Below are 23,111 nucleotides of genomic sequence, written 5' to 3' on the forward strand. Positions count from 1 at the left end.
CTGGGGCATGAAATCCCCTGTCAGCACATGCCAGGAACATTCCACGGTGCCTCCCCAGTCCCCATGACCCCAAGGGCCTGGCTAGGGCCAGGGATAAGGGGCAGCCGGTCAGACCCAGGTGGACAGCTGGACCCAGTGTGGGGTTAGGACTCCCCAGCTCTTCCCTCCCCTGGCACATGACCTTGGCAAGTCTCTACCTTCCCAGAGTAGACATGTCCTCATTGCCATCAGGGGTCTCTGGGGGAGAGTGTGCAAGAGCGTGTCTGAGAGACTGTAGGAATGCAGATATCTATATGCATATGTGTGCGTGAGTGCGGAAGCATCCGTGTGAGCACAGAGAAAGTGAGAGTGAAACATGATCTGTGAAAGTATACGCAAGATTACGTGTGTGTAAAAGAGTGTCAAAGGTAGACAAGCGTGCAGGGCCATCAGAGTGGGTGGAGGGAAAGGCAGGGTCCAAGACCACTTGCCCTAAGTGGGTATAGGAGAAAGCCCAGCTTGGGAACCCTGTGACCATGTGAATTCTAGTTCATGAGGCTTCTCTCTCTCTCTCCCTCTCTCCCCCTCCCTCCCTCCCTCCCCCTCCCTCCCTCCATTAGTGGTTACATCTCAGGCAACCTTCACCTATATCACTGTCTCTCTTTATGCCTCTATGTGTCTCTGTTTTCTGTCTTCCTTTGTTCTCATCTCTATTCCCCACTCCCCATGCTCTGTCTCTCTCACACACCAGACCCTCAATAATATTTGTTCTCCAGTCAACATGGGACTACACTTCTTTCTTTTATTTGTTTCTCCATTGCTGAGCCCTCCTGGTTGTCCCATCTTAGAATTTTATAACCCTATGCTGCTTGGCCTGCCCTCCCCACCCCACCCCAGCGTGCACACACACACAAACACACACAACACACACACACACACACACACACACACACAGGATAAGCTTCTTCTGCCTGCTTATCTCCTGCAGGAATTGGAACTGCTCAGTTCCCCCCACCACTCCCACTCCCTTCTCTGATCCTCCTCCAGGAAGAAGATGAGGCATCTGGCCTGAACCCCCACAGCTCCATCGTTGATGTTCCCTCTAGTCTCTCTTCTTCCCTCCCATTACTGACTCCTCACCCTCCCCCACATTCCCTCTCCCAACTGCCCCCCACACATCCTGGGGAATGGACTGGATGCAGAGCTGGCGTTTCTGTCAGTAGGGGCTCTCACCAGATGGTGTCCCTCAGGGCCGGGGTGTAGAGCTGTCAGTTGCTGGGACCTTTAATTAGCACAAACCTTCCACCATCCACCTTGGCTGTTTTCCTTCTCTGGGTACTCCTGGGGCCTCCCACTCTCCATTTTTCCATGTCTGGGGCCCAGGAGAGCCAGGAAGGGGAAGCGATGTCAGGTGTCTGGAAAAACAGCCTGACAACTGACTTCCTCCCCAAGACTCAGGAGTCCTGGCTCCGAGCTCATCCTCTGTCAAAATCCAGGGGCTGGATTCCCCAAACAGAAGCCAGCTCAGGCCCCCAGACCTAGAAGTCTGGGTCCTGAGGACCCACCCCTCTCAGACTCAGCAGCCCAAAGCTGAAGCTGCTTCTCCCCAAGGACCCAGCAGTTCAGGCCTCCAACCCTTCCCCCCACCACACACAGGGCTTAGGGCAGATGTTCACTGTCTGTGATTTTCAAATCCTCCTGGGCCTGTGTGGGGGTGGGAGAGATTGGTGGTTAATCCACGGACTCTAAGACTTAAGACCAGATTTTCTGAGCCCTGTCCTCCTCCCCCAACTGCACCACGCTGCAGGCAGGAGACCTAATTGAGTCCCCACCTCCCCAGAAACTCGCAGTTCAGGCCTTTAGCTTCTCAGTCAACGGAGGTCTGAATGCCCTATCTTAGAATCCTGGCGTCCAAGCCCCTGCCATTTGGAGAGGCAAGAATCCAAGCTCAGGAACAACAGAGAACCTGAGTGTGGGCCCCCCCCCAGTCCCTGCAGGCTCAGGAATGTCAGACCCAGGGTCCCAGGCCCCTAGGCCCCCCTCGGTCGGCTCGGGGTTCCGCCCACCTGCCCCGCCAGCTGCGCAGCGCACCGGCCGGCTTGCAGCGTGGGAACGCCCCAGCTGGGCGGCATGCAGCCGTCAGGACAAGCTGCGCGGTTCCCAGACTCCCTGCCTGGCCCAGCTCGGGCACCGCCGCCTCCCAGCCGTCGCCAGGCAACCACAGTCGAGCGGGATGAGGGGCTGAGCCTGGACTGCGGGGTCTCCGGGAAGGAAGGGCTGGGGGCCTGGATTTCTGGATCCTTGGACGTGCTGTGGTTTGCAGCAGTAACAAGGCAGGGGAGGGATATTTTGAGCTGGGGTTTTGAGGCGAATAGAACTGACCCCCCTCCTCTTCTCAGGAGTCCCAGTTGCCCCCAGGCACCTCGGTGTCCTCTTCCTGACCCGCAGACCCAGGGGAGCCCCGAGCCCCGCCTCCCCAAGGCGCGGAAACTAGCGAAGCCCCAGGGGCTCCCATTTATAGCTCCGTTTCCACTCAGCGCGTTCCCTCCAGGACCTAGGCTGAGCAAGTTTCTTCCATTCTCCCCCGCCATGCCCCCCACAAGCCTGGCAGGGTGCAGGTGTCCAACCCAGCCAGGACGCCCTCCTTCGACCCAGGTGTTCCGGCTCCCAGACCTCAATTTGGCTGGGGCGCCAGCCCGCCGGGAGACCCCGGCCTGCGGTGGCCCCATTCATCCGCGTCTCGGCCGCGGGAGTTTCTCAATGGTAAGGGGCGGATCTCCCAAGGGGCGGGGCAAGTGGGATTGGACCCTCCCCGGTTTCTCCGAGACCAAGCGCGCGGAAACCGCCGGTGTTTCAGATTGTTGGAGCCTGCGGCTGAGCAGACTTGGGGAGCTCCAGGCCAGAAACGGGGTGGCTCCTAGCCTGTGGCGAAGAGTCGGGCGCGAAAGGAGCTCCGACCAGTGTGGTGAGAGGTGTGCCGTTGAGAAAGGAGTTTCCAAGGAAGCCAGTGCAACAGCAAGTCTACGGGATCTTGGGGGACACACATTCAGAATGTTGGTCCTCGCCCCCCTCGTCCTCCTCTTCTGCCTCCGAGGGCATGCAGGTACCTGGGGGGGGGGCGGTGAATTGGGGGGAGGATTGTTTGCCAGATGCCTGTTTATTAGGGTAGATGGAACGGGGTGGGGGAGGTGTGCTCAGACACCTAGGTCTGCAGGAGGAGAACTCTGGGAGGCTGGACTCCTGGGTCCTGAATGACGGAGCTAAGCTCATTTTTAAACTCAACCCTGGTCCCCTCCCCCAATCCTCCTAGGTCTGTCGCCCCATTTTCTGCAACAACCAGATGACTTGGTGGCACTGCTGGGGGATGAGGCCCGGCTGCCCTGTGCCCTGGGCGAATACTGGGGGCTGGTTCAGTGGACTAAGGATGGGCTGGCTCTAGGGGGTGAAAGGGACCTGCCAGGTGAGACAGTTCTCTCTGCTCAGGAGGGGTGGGCTCCAGGTGGGGGTGCTGGGCTTGGGCCTTATCTGAAGTTTCTATTTTGATGTTTTCAAATTTGGGAAATTGTTGGGCTCAGATGAACATCTGGAAGAACTGAAGTTTTAGCTTCTTCTTTGGGGGAGTAGGGGATTTTTATTTGCATTATGAAATATTACATAAATGCAGAAACGCACCTAAAACATAAAGGGAAGATTTGTCAAGTAGTTCTAAAGTAGACCCTCACGTGACTACTACTCACGCTCACTGGCCGTTCCCCAGAAGCCTTCCTTTCTCCTTTCTCCTATCATAGCCCTCTGATCACTCCAGAGGTAGTATCTAATCTGACTTCTATGGCAGTTGCTCTTTTGCTTTTTTCTGACTTTTTCACCCACCCCTAGTTTGCTGTGACTCTGGATTGGGAGGGGGTTAGAGTCTCTCTGGCCCAGCACCCACTTTTGGGTGTCTTTCTAGTGTGGGAGGAGGGAGTTTCTGGGGCCAGAAACTCAGAACCATGGTGTGACTGCCTCTTCCTCAACTGCAGGGTGGTCCCGGTACTGGATTTCAGGGAATGCAGCCAGCGGCCAGCACGATCTTTACATTAGGCCCGTGGAGCTAGAGGATCAAGCTTCATATGAGTGCCAGGCCACACAAGCAGGCCTCCGCTCTCGACCAGCCCAACTGCATGTGCTGGGTGAGGACCCTCACTTGTCCCTGGGAAGCCCAGGGGGACAGCCAGTGCTAACTGATTACCAGAGTCCAGGGAACCCAGAGGGGTGGTCAGTTAGAGCCGGGAAGATTGGGGTCTCTGGGTCCGGGATACAGCTCTGACACCCAATCCATCCCACAGTGCCCCCAGAAGCCCCCCAGGTGCTGGGCGGCCCCTTTGTGTCTCTGGTGGCTGGAATTCCAGTGAATCTGACCTGTCGGAGCCGTGGGGATGCACGCCCCACCCCTGAGCTGCTGTGGTTCCGAGATGGGATCCGACTGGATGGGACCACCTTCCACCAGGTCAAGTCCAAATCTCTATGCAGCCCTTGCCCATTCAGGGAAAACACGCTTATCCAGAGGGGAGAGGGGTATGTGAGGGAAGAGGTTCAAGTGTTGGGACTCTTGGTATGTGATTAAGGACAAGAACTCCAGAGCCAGACTACCTAGGTTCAAATCCTGGCTCAGCCACTTTCTGGTTGATTGGTCTTGAGTTCAAGTGGCTGAATCTCTCCATCTCTCAGCTTCCTTATCTGTACAATAGGGACCATTATAGTCACTTCATGGGGTAATTGTGCCGATTAAATAAAACGCTTAGAAGTGACAGGTAGTAAACACTGCATACAGGGTAAATGAAATCATTATTATTATTCATAACCTCCAGACCCTGCTGAAAGAAGGAACCACTGGGTCAGTGGAGAGCATCTTATCCTTGACTCCTTCCAGCCATGATGATGGAGCCACCTTGGTCTGTCGGGCCAGGAGCCAGGCCCTGCCGTCGGGGAAGGATACAGCTATCACACTGAGCCTGCAGTGTGAGTGTAATCAGACCCTGGCTCTTAAAGAAAAGAGGGGCCTGAGACTAGAGTCCAGGATATTAGGAAGGAGGAGGTTGTGGACCTGTGGTCCTGGGGGAACTGGGAATTGGAGTCCTGGGCTCCTAGCTCAAAAGGAAGAGGAGCCTGGGGACCCAGCCTGTGAGAGGCTGGGCATTGGGACTCAGTCCTCCATGGAGGTGTTCCAGGTCCTTGCTCACCGCTGACCATGACCCATCTCTACAGACCCCCCAGTAGTGACTCTGTCTGCAGAACCACAGACTGTGCTGGAGGGAGAGAAGGTCACTTTCCTGTGCCAGGCCACAGCTCAACCTCCTGTCACTGGCTATAGGTGAGGACGAAGGTCACCGCACGGGTTTGGGGAGGACTGAGATTGGGACGTAAGTGGGCGTGGCTGGGGAGCAGAGACAACACCAACAGCCCCACTCCCTCCGCAGGTGGGCAAAGGGAGGCTCCCCGGTGCTCGGGGCCCGCGGGCCAATGTTGGAGGTCGTGGCAGACGCCTCATTCCTGACTGAGCCCGTGTCCTGCGAGGTCAGCAACGCTGTGGGTAGCGCCAACCGCAGCACCGCGCTCGACGTGCAGTGTGAGCCAGGGCGGGGCCCTGGGTGGGGCCAAAGTGTGGCGGACCGTAGAGGGTAAGGGGCTTGAGTGGGGCGTGGCTGAGATGGGCAGAAGGAGGAGGTGGAGCCGGAATGGGATGTAGGCCAGGATTGGCTGTGCTGAGTCAGGGTCAAGGAGGGGCGGGGCGAGGGCGGGGCCGGAGCGTGTGAGCCAGAAGCGTGAGCCGAGTGGTTATGGAGCAGCCGCCAATCCTTGGGCCCTTGAGGCTGTTGCTTCTGAGTGACCGATCCCGGGTCAGAAGTTGCATCCTTGCATCCCTCCCCGGCCGTGCGACGCCTCCTCTCTCTCTCCTCTAGTCGGGCCAATTCTGCAGGCAAGGCCAGAGCCCATGTCAGTAGACGTAGGGGAAGACGCTTCCTTCAGCTGCGCCTGGCGCGGGAACCCGCTCCCACGGGTAACTTGGACCCGCAGCGGGGACGCACAGGTGAGACCCGATGTGGGACCTGTGGCCGCGGCTGGCGGTGGATGGGGCTTCCCCTCAAGGTCCTGCCCGTGACGCCCCTACCCTATCCCAGGTGCTGGGGTCCGGGCCCACGCTGCGTCTTCCGTCGGTGGGGCCCGAAGATGCAGGCGACTACGTATGCAGGGCTGAACCGGGGCTCTCGGGCCTGGGGGGCGGCGCTGCGGAGGCTAGGCTGACTGTGAACGGTGAGAAAGAGGCGGTTTCTAGAAGACCCGGCAGAGCCCTGGACTGGGAGCCCGCAGAGTGGGCGAGCTCTAAGCGGGAGTGGGCGTGGCCTTGGCCTTATAAAGGCGAGCTTTGTAGACCGCGGGGTCTGGGGGTGGGAGCCGGACCTAACCCAGGCGAGCCTCTGAGAGGTTCAGAATTTACCGAGGGGCGTGGCCTGCTTGATTGGCATTAGTGGAAAGGGCCAAGACCTGCCCCCGGCTTATTGAGAACTGGAGTTTCCGAGGGCCCGGCCTCTATCTGACTCGTTCACAATCTCCAAACCAGCTCCCCCAGTTGTGACTGCCCTGCATTCTGCGCCCGCCTTCTTGAGGGGCCCCGCCCGCCTCCAGTGTCTAGTCTTCGCATCCCCAGCTCCAGATGCCGTGGTAAGGAAATGTCACCACTGTCATGACCGGCCTCCCTGACCTCCCAGTCGGAACTCCAAAACTGCTATGACCCACACCCTGCCCGCCTTTCCCTCCCCTTCCAGTCTCCTTAATGACTTCCCTTTTTTTGTGTCCCCAGGTCTGGTCATGGGATGAGGGCTTTCTCGAGGTAGGGTCACGGGGTCGGTTCCTGGTGGAGACATTCCCAGTTCCAGAAGGCCGTGAGGGACCGGGCCCAGCCCTGATCTCTGTGCTACACATTTTGGGGACCCAGGAATCCGATTTTAGCCGGGGTTTCAACTGCAGTGCCAGGAACCGGTTGGGTGAGGGAGGCACCCAGGTCAGCCTGGGGCGTAGAGGTGAGATCCTGGGCCTGAAGACTCCAAGCCCCCAAACACCACAATCTCTAAGCCAAGGACCTCCACATGCAGACAGCTTCAAACCTTGAGAGCCTCAAAACTATGAGTCCCTTGAATCCTGAGTCCCCCCAAAACAGTAAATTCCTTTAAATGTGGAATTCTAAGTTGAGAGACCCCTAACACTTAGGTACCCCAAAGAAGGGTAGCTCCAAATATGGGGCATTGTAAAGTTTAAAAATGCTCAAACTCTCAGACTCTCTAAAGCCAGGCAGTTTAAACTTGTGGAACCCCAAATTCAAATGCCCTTAAACTGGAAGGACCCTAAGCTAGGGACTACAAACTTGGGTATCCCCAAACTTGGTGACCTTTTGAACCCAGAGAATCCAACCCAAGCAAGCTCTGAGTCCCTGTTCTCTGGTTGCTCCTGGGCCTCACACTTAGCCTCGTCAGAACACCCCCTGTCCTCCCCATAGACTTGCTGCCCACTGTCCAGATTGTGGCTGGAGTGGCTTCTGCAGCCATGACTCTTCTTACGGTCATCATCGGGGTGACCCTCTGCTGCTGGCGCCATGGCAAGGGTCAGTGACTGAGCCCCACCTCCGTACCTTCCCCTAAGCCTGCTCCCCTTCCACCGACAGATCTGGCCTTGACCTGCCCCCAGTCCCACCACTATGGTCTTGGCTTACCTTTGGGCCCTGATTCCTCCCTCAAGCCCTATGCCCATCTTCTCAGGGTCCTTACCCTCCCAGGTTCTCATTGTTTCCCAGCCTCCTGACCCAACCCAGTCCTCTTTCTTCCTGCTCATTGGTCTCCACAAACTGTGACCTTGCTCCATCCCTTATCTCTGCTGTCCCACTGTCCCTGGCCTCAGCTTCTTTCTCCAAGCAAAAGAACCTGGTGCGAATCCCAGGGAGCAGCGATGGTTCCAGTTCTCGGGGCCCTGAGGAGGAGACAGGCAGCAGCGAGGACCGGGTAGGACACTAGGGTCCCCAGACACAACTCGGCCTTTGAACAATGAGAAACCCAGTCCCAACTGGGCCCCCCAACTCAAAGAGGGTCTGAGTCCCAACAAGTGACCCCAGGCTCCAATGTCCCCCAAGTCTAAATATTCCCCTGACCCAGTTATCCCCTAGACCAAATATGTCCCCAGGACCCTTTGTCTTGAGTCCAGACCTGAGCTCCAGCTGCTCTTGGTCCCTCCTGCCTGGCCTCCACTGTCCAGCTGGGGGTTGTCAGGGTCTTGTACTGGGCCAGGAGGATTCTCTGAGTACCCCCTCTCACTAAGCACCCTACCCCAGGGACCCATTGTGCACACGGACCACAATGACCTGGTTCTGGATGAGGAGGGGGCTCTGGAGACCAAGGTGAGTGTTGGGAAGGGAGGGTTCCCTTTACTGAGTCTCCAGCTCTCTCCCAGCTTAGTCCTCTCCTTTTTCACTCTGGGTCCAGACCTGGGACCTAGCCCCCTTCACCCTTTCCTCCTGCCTCCTGGGCCACTTCATTCACCTCTGCAGCCTGGTTGGCACACCTGCTGATTATGCCCACAAATCTGTCCAGCCTTGGCCTCCCTCTTGAGCTTTCCCATCACAGTCCCACCCCAGGCCTCCTGGATGTCTCTGCTAGGCCCCTTCCACCTACCTGATCCCAAACTGGCCTCATATCTACCCAAACCTGCCTCTCCTTTGGGGTCCCCACTTTCGAGCTCCACTGACCTCAGCCTCTAGTCCAGAGCCCTTCTCTGTCTCCTCTGTACATAGCACACGCCACTCTATTGGCCTGAAACACTACTTTCCTTCCCATACCTACCTAATTCTGTCCTTTATTCCTCTGGTCTCCGCTCACACATTTCTTGTTCTGGAAAGCCCATTCTTCCCTCCTCACAGCCCTGATCATGCTGTGTTCCACCTGTCACAACTGGGACCACTCTGTCCTGGCTTCCTGTCCCAGCCCTGAAATCCTACTTGTGCTTCCCCATTAAGACTTATCCCGGGCGCCTGGGTGGCTCAGTGGGTTAAGCCGCTGCCTTTGGCTCAGGTCATGATCTCAGGGTCCTGGGATCGAGTCCCGCATCGGGCTCTCTGCTCAACAGGGAGCCTGCTTCCCTCTCTCTCTCTCTCTCTCTGCCTGCCTCTCTGTCTACTTGTGATCTCTGTCAAATAAATAAATAAAATCTTTAAAAAAAAAAAAAAGACTTATCCCTCTGCCTGTCCTTCCCCCATCAATACCCTGACGCCTCTTGACTCTGGGGATTTGCCATTTCCTCTTTGGCCTGGGATCTCCATGAAGGCAGGGGACCCCAGTCTCTCCCCACATGGTAGTCACCTCCAGCAACAGCATAAGGCATGACACAATCAAAGCCTTGGGGCTGGTGGGCAGATGAATGAATGTCTTGGTCTCAATCTCTCTGTTCCCCACTGCATCTCCTCCCATACCACCAACCCTTAGCAGGCCTATAACCCCCTGTTGCTGCCTTTCTCTGCCCATTTCCTTCTGTCTTTTTGTCTCTTGTCACTGTTTTTCTGTCCCACTTTATCTTCCTATCAGTCTATATGTCTGCCTCTGTCTCCAGGTCTCAGCTTGCTCCTATTTCTAAGTCTCATTTCTAAGTCTCAGGGTCATGTTTTAAGTGTGTCTCTCCATTAGGGACCCTAACCTCCCCCCACCATATCCTCATATAACTCATATAATCCCATTTGTCCCCTCAGGATCCAACCAATGGTTACTACAAGGTCCGAGGAGTCAGTGTGAGCCTGAGCCTTGGTGAAGGCCCTGGAGGGGGCCTCTTCCTGCCGCCCCCCTCCCCCCTCGGACATCCAGGGACCCCTACCTTCTATGACTTCAACCCACACCTAGGCATGGTCCCCCCCTGCAGACTTTATAGAGCTCGGGCAGGTTATCTCACCACACCCCACCCTCGAGCTTTTACCAGCTACAGCAAACCGACATCCATTGGACCCCCAGATCTGGCCCCCAGGACTCCACCCTTCCCATATGCTGCTTTTCCCATACCCAGCCACCCTCGTCTCCAGACTCATGTATGACACCTCTCCAAATGAAGAGTCCTGAAATCTTCAACTTGCCATAATGGATTGTCCTGATTTCTGAGGAACCAGAACAAGTTGGTGACCTTCCTCCTCCAAAACTGAACATTGATGGGAGAGAAAGATCATACAATTGTCTGACTTACTGGTGTATAGTCAGGTCAGCCAAAGAAGCTGCCCCAAAAGGAGCAAGATGGCCACTTGACCAACTATTCCCCCTGTGTAAAAGGGATTCAAGATGGCAGATGGGCTCTTTGTAGAGGGATGTCAATGGGGGTGATAGGAGTTAGAGGCAGGGATGGAAATTATTTCCAGACATTGAAAGAAGAGATTTCAAAATGACCACCTGTACTGAGAAGACAGGCAACATAGGAAGATCTAGATAGAAGCCAGATCAGACCCTGTCCTGGTTCTCTCTGAGGGGCATTTTGCTTGGCCAATGGAAGTGCAGCCAAGATGGCTGTTCACTCTCTGGGAACCCAAGATGGCCACTATCTTGATTCCTTCAAAATTCCTTCAAGACCCTGGAAAAATTGAATTCAAGGAGTGAGGATAGGGTAAGAACTGTCATGAGGAGAGGGAAGTGGGTTGGGTTGTGTGGGGGTGGAATCTGGGGATGAGAATATTTATGTTTAATAAAAAAAAAAGTTGAGAAGTGAATGTGTCTTGGGGATTCTCCTAGCATTATCACCCTCCACAAGGAAGGATTCCATTAAATCTGGCCTAAGAATGGAAAAAGAAGATGTGAGATATATACAGACACACACACACACACACACACACACACACACACACACACACAATGGAATACTATGCAGCCATCAAAAGAAAAGAAATCTTGCTATTTGCTACGACGTGGATGGAACTAGAGGGTATTATGCTTAGCGAAATAAGTCAATCAGAGAAAGACAACTATCATATGATCTTGATATGAGGAAGTGGAGATGCAAAGTGGGGGGCTTGGGGGATAGGAAAAGAATAAATGAAACAAGATGGGATGGGGAGGGAGACAAACCATAAGAGACTCTTACTGTCAGAAAACAAATTGAAGGTAACCAGGGGGAGAGGGTGGTGGGGTTATGGACATTGGGGAGGGTATGTGATATGGTGAGTGCCGTGAAGTGTGTAAGTAAATCTGGCGATTCACAGACATGTACCCCTGGGGCTAATAATACATTATATGTTTATAAAAATTTAATTAAAAAAAATCTGCCCTAAGGCCCTTCCTCTACCCTAGGCAATGAAGTGAGAGTAGGAACAAAACCATGAGCCACCCGTTTAGCACTCCAGGTTCTTTCGACATACATCTACACAAACATACAGGCACAGATGCACATACATGACAGGGCTGCTCCAGTGGGCTTGGGGTAGACCGAATTCTAGTTATTTGAGGAGACAAAGCAGTGAGCCCTGAAGAGGAGGAGGGGAGGAAGAAGCTAGAGAGAATAGAGATGCCATTGTCCTTAAAGCAAGGATGGGTTGAGTCCTGTGGTGCATGGCACCTGACTCGGGTCATCCTTAAAGAAAGGGCTTTGATTTATGAATCCTTGAGCTAGGAATTAAAGGTCCAAACACCTGGGATCCTTGGAAAGCAGAGCAGAAGGCCAAGACTCCTGAGTCTTAGGAAGAAAGGTGGGGGGGGGGGGGGAGGCGAGGGTCCTTGGTCTCTGGTCCTGAAAATGAAGACCCCTGCAGCCCAGACTCCTGGATCTGAGGGAGAAGGGGACTGGGTCTCAGCTGCTGTGTTTGATTAGGGAAGTTTCCCAGGTCTGTATTCCTGGGACCTCAAGGGAGGAATTTGCCTGGAGGGAGAGATCTCCAATGTTGTCACGCCTTTAGAGAAGGCTGATTTGTGAGTGGGTGTGAGGGAAGAGAAAGCTGGGCGTGAGGGTCCTGAGGAAGGGCTCAAAACGGCGGAGCCTATGACCCAGACTCCTGGCTAGGCCCTTCCATGGGGTGGGACTCCCAGAATCTCTAGGAGGCGGGGGCTTGGCGCTGGCTCCCACCCGGGGTTCCCGAGCTGCTCCACTCTGCGCAGAGCTGCCACGCTATTGTCCTGGCTAGGAAGGCGGGGCCGGCGTGGGGCGGGGCTGGCGGCGCCGGCGCAGCCCGGGGGCGGCGGGAGGAGGCGGCGGCGGCGGCGGTGGCGCTGGGAGCTCCTGTCACCGCTAGGGCCGGGCCGGGCCGGGCGGGAGTGCAGGGGACGTGAGGGCGCGAGGGCCGGGACATGGGGCCCACCAGCCCCGCCGCTCGCGGTCTGGGCCGCCGCCGGGGCCCGCCGCCGCTGCCGCTGTTGCTGCCGCTATTGCTGCTCCTTCTGCGCGCGCAGCTCGCCGTCGGGAGCCTGGCCGGTGGGAGCCCCGGTGCGGCCGAGGTGAGGCCCGGCCGGGTCCTGGGGGATGGGGGAAGGGGCGGGACCGGGCCTTGGACCCGGACGCAGATACGTCCAGGGCAGAAAGCGCAGTCTTTCCAGTCAAGGGGCCGGCCCCTATACGCCCCTAACGGCACTAGGCATTCATGAACCCAGGAGTTCTGGACCCAGCTCCCCCATCTTCTGTCCTCCCAGCTGCCTCCCGCCCCTAGCTTAGGAACTGGCTGTTCCAGAGCCACTGGTCTCGAAAGTCTAGCCCTCTCAGACCCTCCTGACCTAGGTGACTCAGCCCCTACCCCTTCCCACCTGAACACGGGACCCACCAGACATTAAGACACCTGGATCCAAGAATGTTTGCCCCTTGCATCCTCTGGACCCATTTGAGGGCCCCCGCAGCCTCCCAGAACGCAGGAGTCTAGGTCTTCAGCCTCCGACCCCCGACCCAGGATGTAGCTCTCCAGCCCTCGAAGGATTGGAGTCCAGGCCTGCAGGGCCCTGAAGCCAGGCCTTGTCGTCTTTGCACTGGAGAATGGGACCCTGAGCTAGGGATGGAGGGAGGAGGGGCCAGAACGCCTGGGTTCTGGCCTCCTCCCCCGCGATTCAGTTTTAACCCCTTCGGGCTCCAGTGCGGCTGCGCCCGGGTGGGGGCGGAGCCTGTCTCCGCGGCAACAAGGCCGCGAGACTCCCGGGGGACCCGGGTCGCCATAGCAACAGGAGAGCTGGGGCGCCCCCGCCCTGTGGGAGCTGTTTCCCAGGGAACAGTACCTCTTAGGAGGCGGGTGCGCGATGCTTTGTGAAGGGGGCTGGTGTTGGGGGTCTGAACCTCTGGGTCCTAAGGAGCAAAGGTCCGGGGGACCCACGTGCCAACGTCCCGGGACCCTCGCTGACCCCTCCGACCCAACCCTCAGGCCCCGGGGTCGGCCCAGGTTGCCGGACTATGCGGGCACCTAACCCTTCACCGAGACCTGCGCACCGGCCGCTGGGAGCCAGACCCACAACGCTCTCGACGCTGTCTCCGGGACCCGCAACGCGTGCTGGAATACTGCAGACAGGTGGGCGGGACCTACTGAGAGGGGTGTGGTCAGCGGGAAAGTGGTTCCGAGACTGGGCCGCATCGCCCAAAAGGAGCTAGTGGTACAAAAGGCAGGGTCCAAGGAGAATGAGGGATCTAAGTAGGCAGGAGGAGCTGGAGGGCGAGGCCAAGAAAGAGGCACATTTAGGATAGGGCAGGACCTGTTTTTGAGAAACTAGGTCAGGAAAGGAGAACTGGGCAAAGAGGGCCAACTGAGGGCAGTATCTAGTGAAGAGACGGAGTTTAGAAATCTGTGGTGGGCTCCTCAAAAAGTAGGGGTAAAGGTGGGCGTGGCCAAAGGGGGCGGGGCTAAGAAAAATCTTGTGGGCTGCAAGATAGGAAAAGGGGTGGGGCCCAATGAGAGTAGGAAAGCTAGGAGGCGTGGCTACAAAAAGGCAGTTCTAATACAGAAAGAAGGGATGCTTCCTGAGAAGCCAAACCGAGGAAGAGGTGAGGCTTAAAGGTGGGCCAAACCTATTGCGGGAGAGGACAGAGGTGACACGAAGAGAGGTGGGTATTAAATTTCTGGGTGGTTGGCGGGGCTTCTGAGGGAAAGCTACTGGGGGCGTGGTCAGGGGGCCTGGCGGGCTTAGATATCTAAGACCTGTTCTACGGAGAAGCAGAGCCTCGGGAGATCATTAGACCCTTGAAAAGGGACATGGCCAGTGGAGAAGCACGGCTGGCAGGGGCGAGGCTGCGAGCTGATGGCCCCTACCCGGTGCCCCCAGATGTACCCGGAGCTGCAGATTGCACGTGTGGAACAGGCGACACAGGCCATCCCCATGGAGCGCTGGTGCGGGGGTGCCCGGGGTGGCCGCTGTGCCCACCCCCACCACCAGGTTGTGCCTTTCCGCTGCCTGCGTGAGTCACAGGCTGGGAGAGGGAATTAGAAGTGGCGGGGGGAGGTATCTCCCAGGGGTGAGATTCTGGGCCCTGGGCTCAGGTTCACATTAGGTATCTGGATGTTTGCTGCCAGAGTGGGGCAGAGAAACCTCTGAGGATAAAATGCCTGTATTCTGGGGGCGCCTGGGTGGCTCAGTGGGTTAAGCCTCTGCCTGCGGCTCGGGTCATGGTCTCGGGGTCCTGGGATCGGGCCCCACATCGGGCTCTCTGCTCAGCGGGGTGCCTGCTTCCCTTCCTCTCTCTCTCTGCCTGCCTCTCTGCCTACTTGTGATCTCTGTCTGTCAAATAACTAAATAAAATCTTAAAAAAAAAATGTCTGGATTCTGAGGAGGTTGGAGCTAGTGTCTGTGGGAAGGTCTCACTGTGGTGCCCCCATTCTCCAGCAGGTGAATTCATTAGCGAGGCCCTGCTGGTGCCTGAAGGCTGCCGATTCTTGCATCAGGAGCGCATGGACCAGTGCGAGAGTTCAACCCGGAGGCATCAGGAGGCACAGGAGGTCAGGACCCTGGCCCATCCCATCCTCATCCCCCAGAACCCAGGAGTTCAATCCCCTAAGGCCCCATCCCCTCCAGAACCTGAGTCTGGACCTCAGCCCCCTCTTCCCAATGGAACAGAATCCAGAATCCAGGCTTCAGCCCCATTAGTCCCCAAGACCTAGGCATCCATGCTCCCCTCTATCCTCTCCTAACCCACAATCCTGGCATCTGGGCCTACTCTTCCCACAGGCCTGCAGTTCCCAGGGCCTCATCTTGCATGGCTCTGGCATGCTTTTGCCCTGTGGCACAGATCGGTTCCGAGGTGTGGAGTATGTGTGCTGCCCCCCTCCGGTGACCCCCGATCCATCTGGGACAGCAGTTGGGTGAGTGGGAGGGAATCCTCCATGCCCATTCCAAGGCTCCTGAGGCAAGAAACAGAAGTCTGGGGGCGCAGGTCAGATTCTCATTGCCTTGAGTGTTCTCTTCCCTCAGTGACCCCTCCACCAGGTCCTGGCCCCTAGGGGGCAGAGTAGAGGGGGGTGAGGAGGAGGAAGAAGAAGACTCCTTCCTACAGCCAGTGGATGATTACTTCGTGGAGCCCCCACAGGCTGAAGAGGAAGAAGAGGAGGAAAGAATTCTACCCTCAAGCTCCCACAGCCCTGCAGGGGTCAGCAAAGGTGAGACAGTCTCTGCACCCCTAGTTCCCTCTACCCTGGATGATGATTTGAGGGAGCCTTGGTGTAGGGGTACCTTTAGGAGGGAACTGTTGGGGAGAGACCCAACTAAGGGGAATGGAAGGGATGGGAGCAACTCTGGATAAAGAAAAGGAAGGGCTGTCCTGTGAAGGATACAAAGGGTTGGAGATGGTTTGGGGGTACCTAGAGGTGGAGGAGACATCTGGTTGTTTCTCAGGGTTCTTTTGGGGAAGGCTGAAGGATGGTGTAATGGATTCCTAAGCTTTGCAAGAACAGGCCCAGTTCAGAACTAGATCTCTCACGATGCCTCACAGCAGCTATGGTTATGGGAACACATGGTAGCCTCCAGTGTGCTCTAGGAAATGCAGTTCTCCGGGAAGGCAAGGTGACCTGGAGATGGGCTTCAGGTTGATTCCCTGATTCCTGCCTTGCAGCGACCACCACTGCAAGGCCCACGGATGGTGTGGATGTGTACTTCGGCATGCCTGGAGAAATCAGCGAGCATGAGGGGTTCCTGCGGGCCAAGATGGACCTGGAGGAACGGAGGATGCGCCAGATTAATGAGGTAATGATCCTGGGAGCCCCAGGATTTCCCACAACACAGAACTCCCTAAATAAACACAGAATTCCTCAGGCGCACATTGAGGCTCCCTCCAAAGACTCCTCAAGCCCCCAGCAACCCCTAGCCCTCAACACCACCTCTAAGATGATCAGGGATCCTTGACCCACTTAGAATCCCTCTAAGATGTCACCAAGATTCTATGCAAACTCTGGTACACTGTATTCTTCTACTTTAAATTCCTTCTGAGCCTCAGCCTCTGGTGAACCCGAGAGCCAGTGGAACTTAAGGGATCTGGAGCCTCCAGAGTCTTGAAGAGGGTTTGGGGGGACTCACTGGGTAAAGCAGGGAAGATTCCAGGATCCTGAAGCTCCCCTTGACCCCAGGTGATGCGTGAATGGGCTATGGCAGACAACCAGTCCAAGAACCTGCCCAAGGCTGACAGACAGGCCCTGAACGAGGTAGGACACCCTCCCGTGGGTCTTACTCACCCTCCCCCACTACCTGGGACACAACTGATCTCAACCTGGTTCCGGCCTGGTCCGGTCTCCTCAGCTCTGCCCCTACTATATTGGTCTCTCCTGGCCCCACCCTTCCACCTGGTCCCCACCCCTCTGGGCCTATGGCTGACCAGACCTTTCTCTTCTCCTCAGACTGGCCATGTTTAGCCTCCTCTTAACCTGATGCTTACCTCAGAGGGCCGGCTCTATGCTCCTCTCCCCAGCTGAGCCCCTAAAGATGCAGCCAGGGCCTTCTGAGGCCCTGCCCCCTGACTCTGGTCCCACCCCTCTAATCTCACTTTTTCTCAATCCCTGCTCAGTAGGCCCGGCCTCATGACTCACTGGTCACCTTTAGTCCTGGCTGGAGTTAGCCCCACACCCTAACTCTTGCTCCACTCCTCTCTGTCCTATTCAGGCACAGACCATCTCCAGTTGGCCCCGCCCAGGCCTAAAGCCTTCCCTATCCTGTAATACTTGGAAAGTATTTCCCTTGAATGTGAGCCCGCTCAGTTCCTAGGTCGTTCCCACCAGTTCCATTTCCCTCCTCAGATCAGCTCCCATTTGGCCTGGTCCTGCCTGGCTCTGCCTGGCCCAGTATCCCCACCCCTTCCAGTCAGTGTCCCAGGACCTAGTCCCACCCTAGGGTGGATTCTACTCATGCCTAGACCCACGACACCCTCCTCCACTACCCTGTGGCCCTAGAGCCCTGCCTTTCCAGACTGCCTTTGCCCCAGACTCTCACCCGTCTTCACCTTTCCTGGCCCTGTGCTCACCCCCCTCGCCAGCACTTCCAGTCCATCCTGCAGACCCTGGAGGAGCAGGTGTCTGGGGAGCGACAGCGCCTGGTGGAGACCCATGCCACCCGAGTCATCGCCCTTATCAACGACCAGCGCCGGGCTGCCCTGGAAGGTTTCCTGGCGGCACTGCAGGGGGATCCGCCTCAGGTGTGGGAGCCGAGGGGGCAGAGGCCAGAGGGTGGAAAGGTCTTGGGCAGGCCCCGGCAGGCAGCCTTTCTCCCTTCGGCAGGCGGAGCACGTCCTGCTGGCCCTGCGGCGCTACCTGCGGGCCGAGCAGAAGGAGCAGCGGCACACATTGCGGCACTACCAGCACGTGGCGGCTGTGGACCCTGAGAAGGCCCAGCAGATGCGCTTCCAGGTCTCTGATCCTTCCAGCTCCCAAACAGCCCGTTCGCCCTCCGACCCCAGTGTCTAGGACCCCATCCCTCAAGATGCCCTTCCTATCCCTGGCAACCCCCCACCCCCGTGCCTTGGGACCTTTTCCAGCCCCTTGGATCCCTACTCCTCAGACCCTGGAACGCTGCCCTCACCCCCACTCCCCCACCGCCACCCCTGTGCCTTTGACCCCCATCTTGTCCCTTGGATTCCTACTTCTTTTCCCAGAATCCCCCTCCTGGGTCTTGCACCCTGTTCCTGCCCATCTGCTCTCCTTTCTCCCTCACCCCACTTGTGTCCCCTGCAGCCCTTGTTCTGTGTCCTCAGATCCCAATTCCTATCTCTTGGATGTTCTCTTCGTGTCTTGACTACTCCATTCCACACTTTTGAACTCCAAGTCTTGCCCTTGAGCCACATCATTTCCATAGGACCCCCTAATCCCACTTCCTTCTCTGCAACCCCTGAAACCTCATTTTCTATCCCTCAGACCCTACTTTCTGCTCCTCCTTCTCACTCACATTGACTTCCTGTCTTCTGTGCCGTATCCTGGACTTACATTGTCTCTTGGGCACTTTTCCTGGTGACTACTCCTTTCCCTTCTGCCTTACTTCCTTTTCCAAGCCCCTCACTTCCTGTCTGCTGTACATCTTTTCCTTTACTTTTTATTCTGCTTCTCCTCCAGTTTTTTCCCTCCTGTGGCCCAATTCCTGGCCTTTGGGCCCGACTTTCTGTCCGTCATATATGCTACTTTTCCTTGGACCCTGTTGACCTTCCTGCTTCACCCTGCCTCAGTTTCCCTATCTCTCCCCACTGCTTCCTCCCCCACAGGTGCAGACCCACCTTCAAGTCATTGAAGAAAGGATGAATCAGAGCCTGGGGCTCCTTGACCAGAATCCCCACCTGGCTCAGGAGCTGCAGCCCCAGATCCGTGAGTGCCTGTGACCCCCAGTTTCCATTCCAGGGCTTCTTAAGGCAGGGGCCCACCTTCTATTGGTTAAAGCAAGTGGCAAACACAATCCAGATTCGAAGGCAAGGCCCCCCCATGAGAGAACAAACACCAGAAACTGTGACCTGCCACAGCCCCAGATCTGTTGTGACTTCCTACTGGATATCCCACACCTAACCCTGTTCTTTAAAGAAGCCATTCTCTTGGGGTGCCTGTGTGGCTCAGTTGTTAAGCATCTGCCTTTGGCTTAGGTCATGATCTCCAGGTCCTGGGACTGAGGCTTGCAATCAAGCTCTCTGCTTCTTGGGAAGCCTGCTTCTCCCTCTCCCACTTCCCCTGCTTGTGTTCCCTCTCTCGCTGTGTCTGTCTCTGTCAAATGAATAAATAAAATCTTTTTTTTTAAGATTGTATTTATTTATTTGACAGACAGAGATCACAAGTAGGCAGAGAGGCAGGCAGAGAGAGGGGGCTGGGGAAGCAGGCTCCCTGCTGAGCAGAGCGCCCGATGAGGGGCTCAATCCCAGGACCCTGAGATCATGACCTGAGCCAAAGTCAGAGGCTCAATCCACTGAGCCACCCAGGCACCCCCTGAATGAATAAAATCTGAAAGAAAGAAAGAAAAAGAAAAAGAGAGAAAGAAAGAAAGAAGATAAGGAAGGAAGGAAAGAAGGACGGAAGTAGCCATTCTCTTGAAACTTCAACCTCAATCCTCCCTGCCAGGGGTGTCTCCATCTAGCTCCCCACTTTCCCCCATCATACTTGTGGCTATACCCAATCACTCAACTATTAGGGTGCCGTTTGTTCCCCCAGTTTTGTTTTGAGGCATCCCTAGGCTCATGATCTCAACCCCCTTTCCTCATGTTCCCCTCAGAGGAGCTCCTCCACTCTGAGCACCTGGATCCCAATGAATTAGAAGCCCCTGCCCCAGCGGGCAGCAGTGAGGACAAGGGTGGGCTTCAGCCTCTGGATTCCAAGGATGGTGAGTTAACCCAAATATTATAGCCCCAGACTTTGGGGGATAGGCACCCAACCTCCATGCTAATCCCCTAAAGTCTGGGGGTGTCTTACCAACACAGTGAGTGGGAGAGGATGGGAACAGATGTCTAAGGTTGTGCAGACATCTGTAGGATCCTTGATCCTCCTGCCTTGCCCCCGGGAGGGTGTGTCTCCACCCTTTCCTCAATGATGCCCTCCTTTCTTCACTGTTCTGCCTGTCTTGCCTCCTCTGGCTGCCCGCAGACACCCCCATGGCCCTTCTGAAAGGTGAGTATCTCCCAGAGCAGACGCCAGCCACCAAATCCCGCTAGTCCCTGAACCCAGAATGGGAAAGGGTCCATCCTTTGGGAACTCCAGACCTTCTGGGTAGAGTCCGGAGCCCCTTCTGACTGCCTCCTCAGGCAGGCATAGCACCATTCTCAACTCTCAGGAATAAGATAGGACTTGGGGGTTAGGGTCCACAGAACAAGATGCTGCATCCTCTGGGAAAGAGAAGATGTCACCCCTGGAGCAGTATGAGCGAAAGGTAAGTCAGACCTGTGGGAGCCTGAGGGTCGATGGGAGAGGGGTCCTGGACTCCAGCATCTGAAGGAGGGTGTTAGGGGTTTGGATTCCTTGGCCTGAGGGGAGAAGAAGGGATTGAGAACATGGATTTCGGGATCCTAGGGAAGAAGGAGACTGGGGGATGCCCTACTGGGGCCCAGGGGTGGAGGAGGCCGGGGCCCAGACTCCTGAGTCGCTGACACCTCCTGCTTCCCCAGGTGAATGTGTCTGTTCCAAGGGGTTTTCCTTTCCACTCATCGGAGATTCAGAGAGATGAGCTGGTAAGAGGAGGACTATTCTGGGGACTTAGGGGGAGAAGTCAGAAGTCAGTGGCTAGGCTGTGACTCCCAAAGCCACACAGGGCCTTGGTGAGCCTCAGAGATGGCCTCTGCCCCATGTCCTCTCCATGCAGGCACCAGGAGGGACAGGAGTGTCCCGAGAGGCCGTGTCTGGTCTGCTGATCATGGGAGCAGGTGGGGGCTCCCTGATTGTCCTCTCACTGCTGCTCTTGCGCAAGAAGAAGCCCTATGGGGCTATTAGCCATGGAGTGGTGGAGGTGAGAGACACAAAGACATGGGATGGGGGAGGAATTCCAGACCCTGGACACAAAGGAACTGTGAGATCTGTGGTCAGGTCCCTATGCCCCTCTGTTCCCGGTCCCTACTGCAGGTGGACCCAATGCTGACCCTGGAGGAGCAGCAGCTGCGGGAACTGCAGCGTCATGGCTACGAGAACCCCACCTACCGCTTCCTGGAGGAACGACCCTGAACCAGCCCCCTTTGCCCCCTATGGCTGAGCCCAGACCTTCCCTCTTTCTGGAGCCCCAGAACCCCAACTCCCAGCCTTGGGGGCCCTCAAAAATGTTCATTTCACACCCTTTTTGAGGGGGCTGGAAGTTCTTATTTCCCCTTTCCAATTCCAAATTCCATTCCCAAGAAATCCCCAGATATTCCCAGCTGCCTCCCTGCTTGGGATTCCCTCACCTTAATTTATTTTGTAAGTTAATTTATTGTTCCTTAAGGTGACCACCAGCTTGGTCCCAGTGTCTGTTGTTCCCTAGAATTCACCCTCCCATGTGCTCCCCACTAACAAGCCAATAAAATCCTCCCCCCACCATGCCATCCTGCGTCTCTGTGGGGGAATCGGTGTGTAATCATAGCTCTGGACGCTGCTGTGGATCCCTGCCCAGGCCTCCTTCACCTCCTCAAACAATGGGAAGGAGATTGGCGTGCAGGGGGCGGGGCCCAGGCTGGACAGCCTCCCCCTGCCCACTCAGGAGCTTTCCGTGGTGCTGAACAGTTTATTACTTCGGGACCTCTATTTGCTAAATCCCAAGATAGACTCCGAGGAAGCTGTGTTCTGGCAGTTTCTCCTGCCTTCTATTCACCCTCACACTCATTCACACATAGCATCCACCCCCAACCTGCGATTCCAAGAAGGGAATGAGAATCTTGAACCCCTCTTCCTATTCACAAGTTTTCATCCCTTTTTGGGAGGCAATAGGAATCCTCCTGAAGTATGTAAATTCCAGTTATGTGTCCCAGAGAGGGGAATGTGATGTCTGCAAATGCCTATTGGAATTTAAACCCTCATGCACCCCGTCTTATGGCGTTGGGGTTAACCATCTGCATATGCTTTTCCCTGCCCCAAGAGGGTTGTTATGGAAATTAAAAGGGTTAATATTTGTGGAGATGTTAGAACTGTGCCTGCTATTTCATAAGTATTTGTTAAATAAATTTTAAAACAATATGGAAGCAGGGACGCCTGGGTGGTTCTGTTGGTTAAGTGTCTGCCTTCGGCTCGGGTCATGATCCCAGGGTCCTGGGCTCTAACCTGCATTGGGCTCCCTGCTCAGTGGGGAAGTCTGCCTCTTCCTCTCCATCTGTCTCTGCCCCCCCCCCCCATGCTCTCTCTCTTTCTCTCTCTCAAATAAATACAATCTTAAAATGGTATGGCAGCAAATACTCATAAGGCACTCACCCTATAGCAGGCACTGCTCCCAGAGCTTTTTACATACAATGACACACTTAATCATTACTTCTATCCCATGTAGGAGGTACTATCACTCTTCCCTTTTATAGGTTAAGAAATGGAGGTAAGAAGTTACATAACATGCCAATGGTCACCATCTAGGAAGGGTCAGAGCTAGGGATTCAACCGGGACAACCTGGCTCCAGCAACCATATTCTTACTCATTTTGCTAACCTGCTGTCCAGTAATTTGAGGCTGTCCCGTATGCTGTTCAGGGTGTACACTGCAAAATTCCAAGTGATAACTTTCACTTTCTACACACTGTAGACTTGCCTTTTTACCACAACTTCCCAGCAGGTGGCAGTAATATGTCATGCTCTAATGTCAGCTTAGTACACAATTTTCCGGAAGATGGCCTAGGGAGGAAACTCCTAGAATTAGATTTTCTTCCAAAGAGCCTATGAGCTCAGAGTGTCTCATCATAATATATACATGTAATTACAAGTCATGTATATTAAATATAGACTTAGTTGACATCGGGAAGAAAATGCCTACACGACGCAAGTTGCATACAATGCCACAGCTTCGTTGGAGAACCCGGTTTCCAACATCGTTCTGATACTGGTTAAACCTTTAGTTGCATTGTACTGTACCTAGCAGAAATCTATGACTAGCACCACAGACAGGGGGAAAATGCTGCCTTTGTGTTTTCACAGTCAAGGGTGATCAACAGGCTAACTGAATAAGGAGCTCCAAGCCCGTGGGACAGGAAGCGAAAGGCCATTTTGCTTAGTATGCTCAGCGTGTGATTCCTTACTAATGTTTACAT

General features: G+C 55.6%; 2 protein-coding genes across 8 annotated transcripts; both read left to right on the plus strand.

Moving 5' to 3' along the window:
- The first annotated feature begins 2,906 nt into the window (after positions 1-2,906).
- KIRREL2 (kirre like nephrin family adhesion molecule 2) lies at positions 2,907-10,725 on the plus strand. Of its 4 annotated transcripts, XM_047709401.1 has the most exons (16): positions 2,907-3,082; positions 3,290-3,439; positions 3,999-4,148; positions 4,305-4,465; positions 4,827-4,977; positions 5,224-5,329; positions 5,436-5,584; positions 5,919-6,046; positions 6,138-6,270; positions 6,578-6,678; positions 6,818-7,037; positions 7,511-7,615; positions 7,909-8,009; positions 8,336-8,401; positions 9,743-9,781; positions 10,051-10,725. In XM_047709401.1, exons 1-16 carry the CDS (start codon positions 3,031-3,033, stop codon positions 10,120-10,122), a joined length of 1,884 nt encoding a protein of 627 aa, XP_047565357.1. In that variant the 5' UTR covers positions 2,907-3,030; the 3' UTR covers positions 10,123-10,725. The 4 variants fall into 4 exon arrangements, with proteins under 4 accessions (XP_047565357.1, XP_047565354.1, XP_047565355.1 ...); XM_047709398.1 differs by having other exon boundaries at positions 9,743-10,725; XM_047709399.1 differs by lacking the exon at positions 7,511-7,615 and having other exon boundaries at positions 9,743-10,725.
- A 1,479-nt stretch (positions 10,726-12,204) lies between these two features.
- On the plus strand, positions 12,205-21,430 carry APLP1 (amyloid beta precursor like protein 1). Of its 4 annotated transcripts, XM_047709428.1 has the most exons (17): positions 12,206-12,452; positions 13,358-13,501; positions 14,250-14,382; positions 14,808-14,920; positions 15,150-15,283; positions 15,393-15,577; positions 16,030-16,160; positions 16,541-16,615; positions 17,440-17,598; positions 17,681-17,809; positions 18,655-18,754; positions 19,644-19,751; positions 20,012-20,035; positions 20,224-20,294; positions 20,530-20,592; positions 20,724-20,867; positions 20,981-21,430. In XM_047709428.1, the coding sequence occupies exons 1-17, from the start codon at positions 12,306-12,308 to the stop codon at positions 21,077-21,079; spliced, it is 1,959 nt and encodes a 652-aa protein (XP_047565384.1). In that variant the 5' UTR covers positions 12,206-12,305; the 3' UTR covers positions 21,080-21,430. The 4 variants fall into 4 exon arrangements, with proteins under 4 accessions (XP_047565386.1, XP_047565385.1, XP_047565387.1 ...); XM_047709430.1 differs by lacking the exon at positions 20,530-20,592 and having other exon boundaries at positions 12,205-12,452; XM_047709429.1 differs by lacking the exon at positions 20,012-20,035 and having other exon boundaries at positions 12,205-12,452.
- The last annotated feature ends 1,681 nt before the right edge of the window (positions 21,431-23,111 follow it).

Source organism: Lutra lutra, chromosome 17 (genome assembly GCF_902655055.1).
Source record: "Lutra lutra chromosome 17, mLutLut1.2, whole genome shotgun sequence".
Lineage (NCBI taxonomy): Eukaryota > Metazoa > Chordata > Mammalia > Carnivora > Mustelidae > Lutra > Lutra lutra.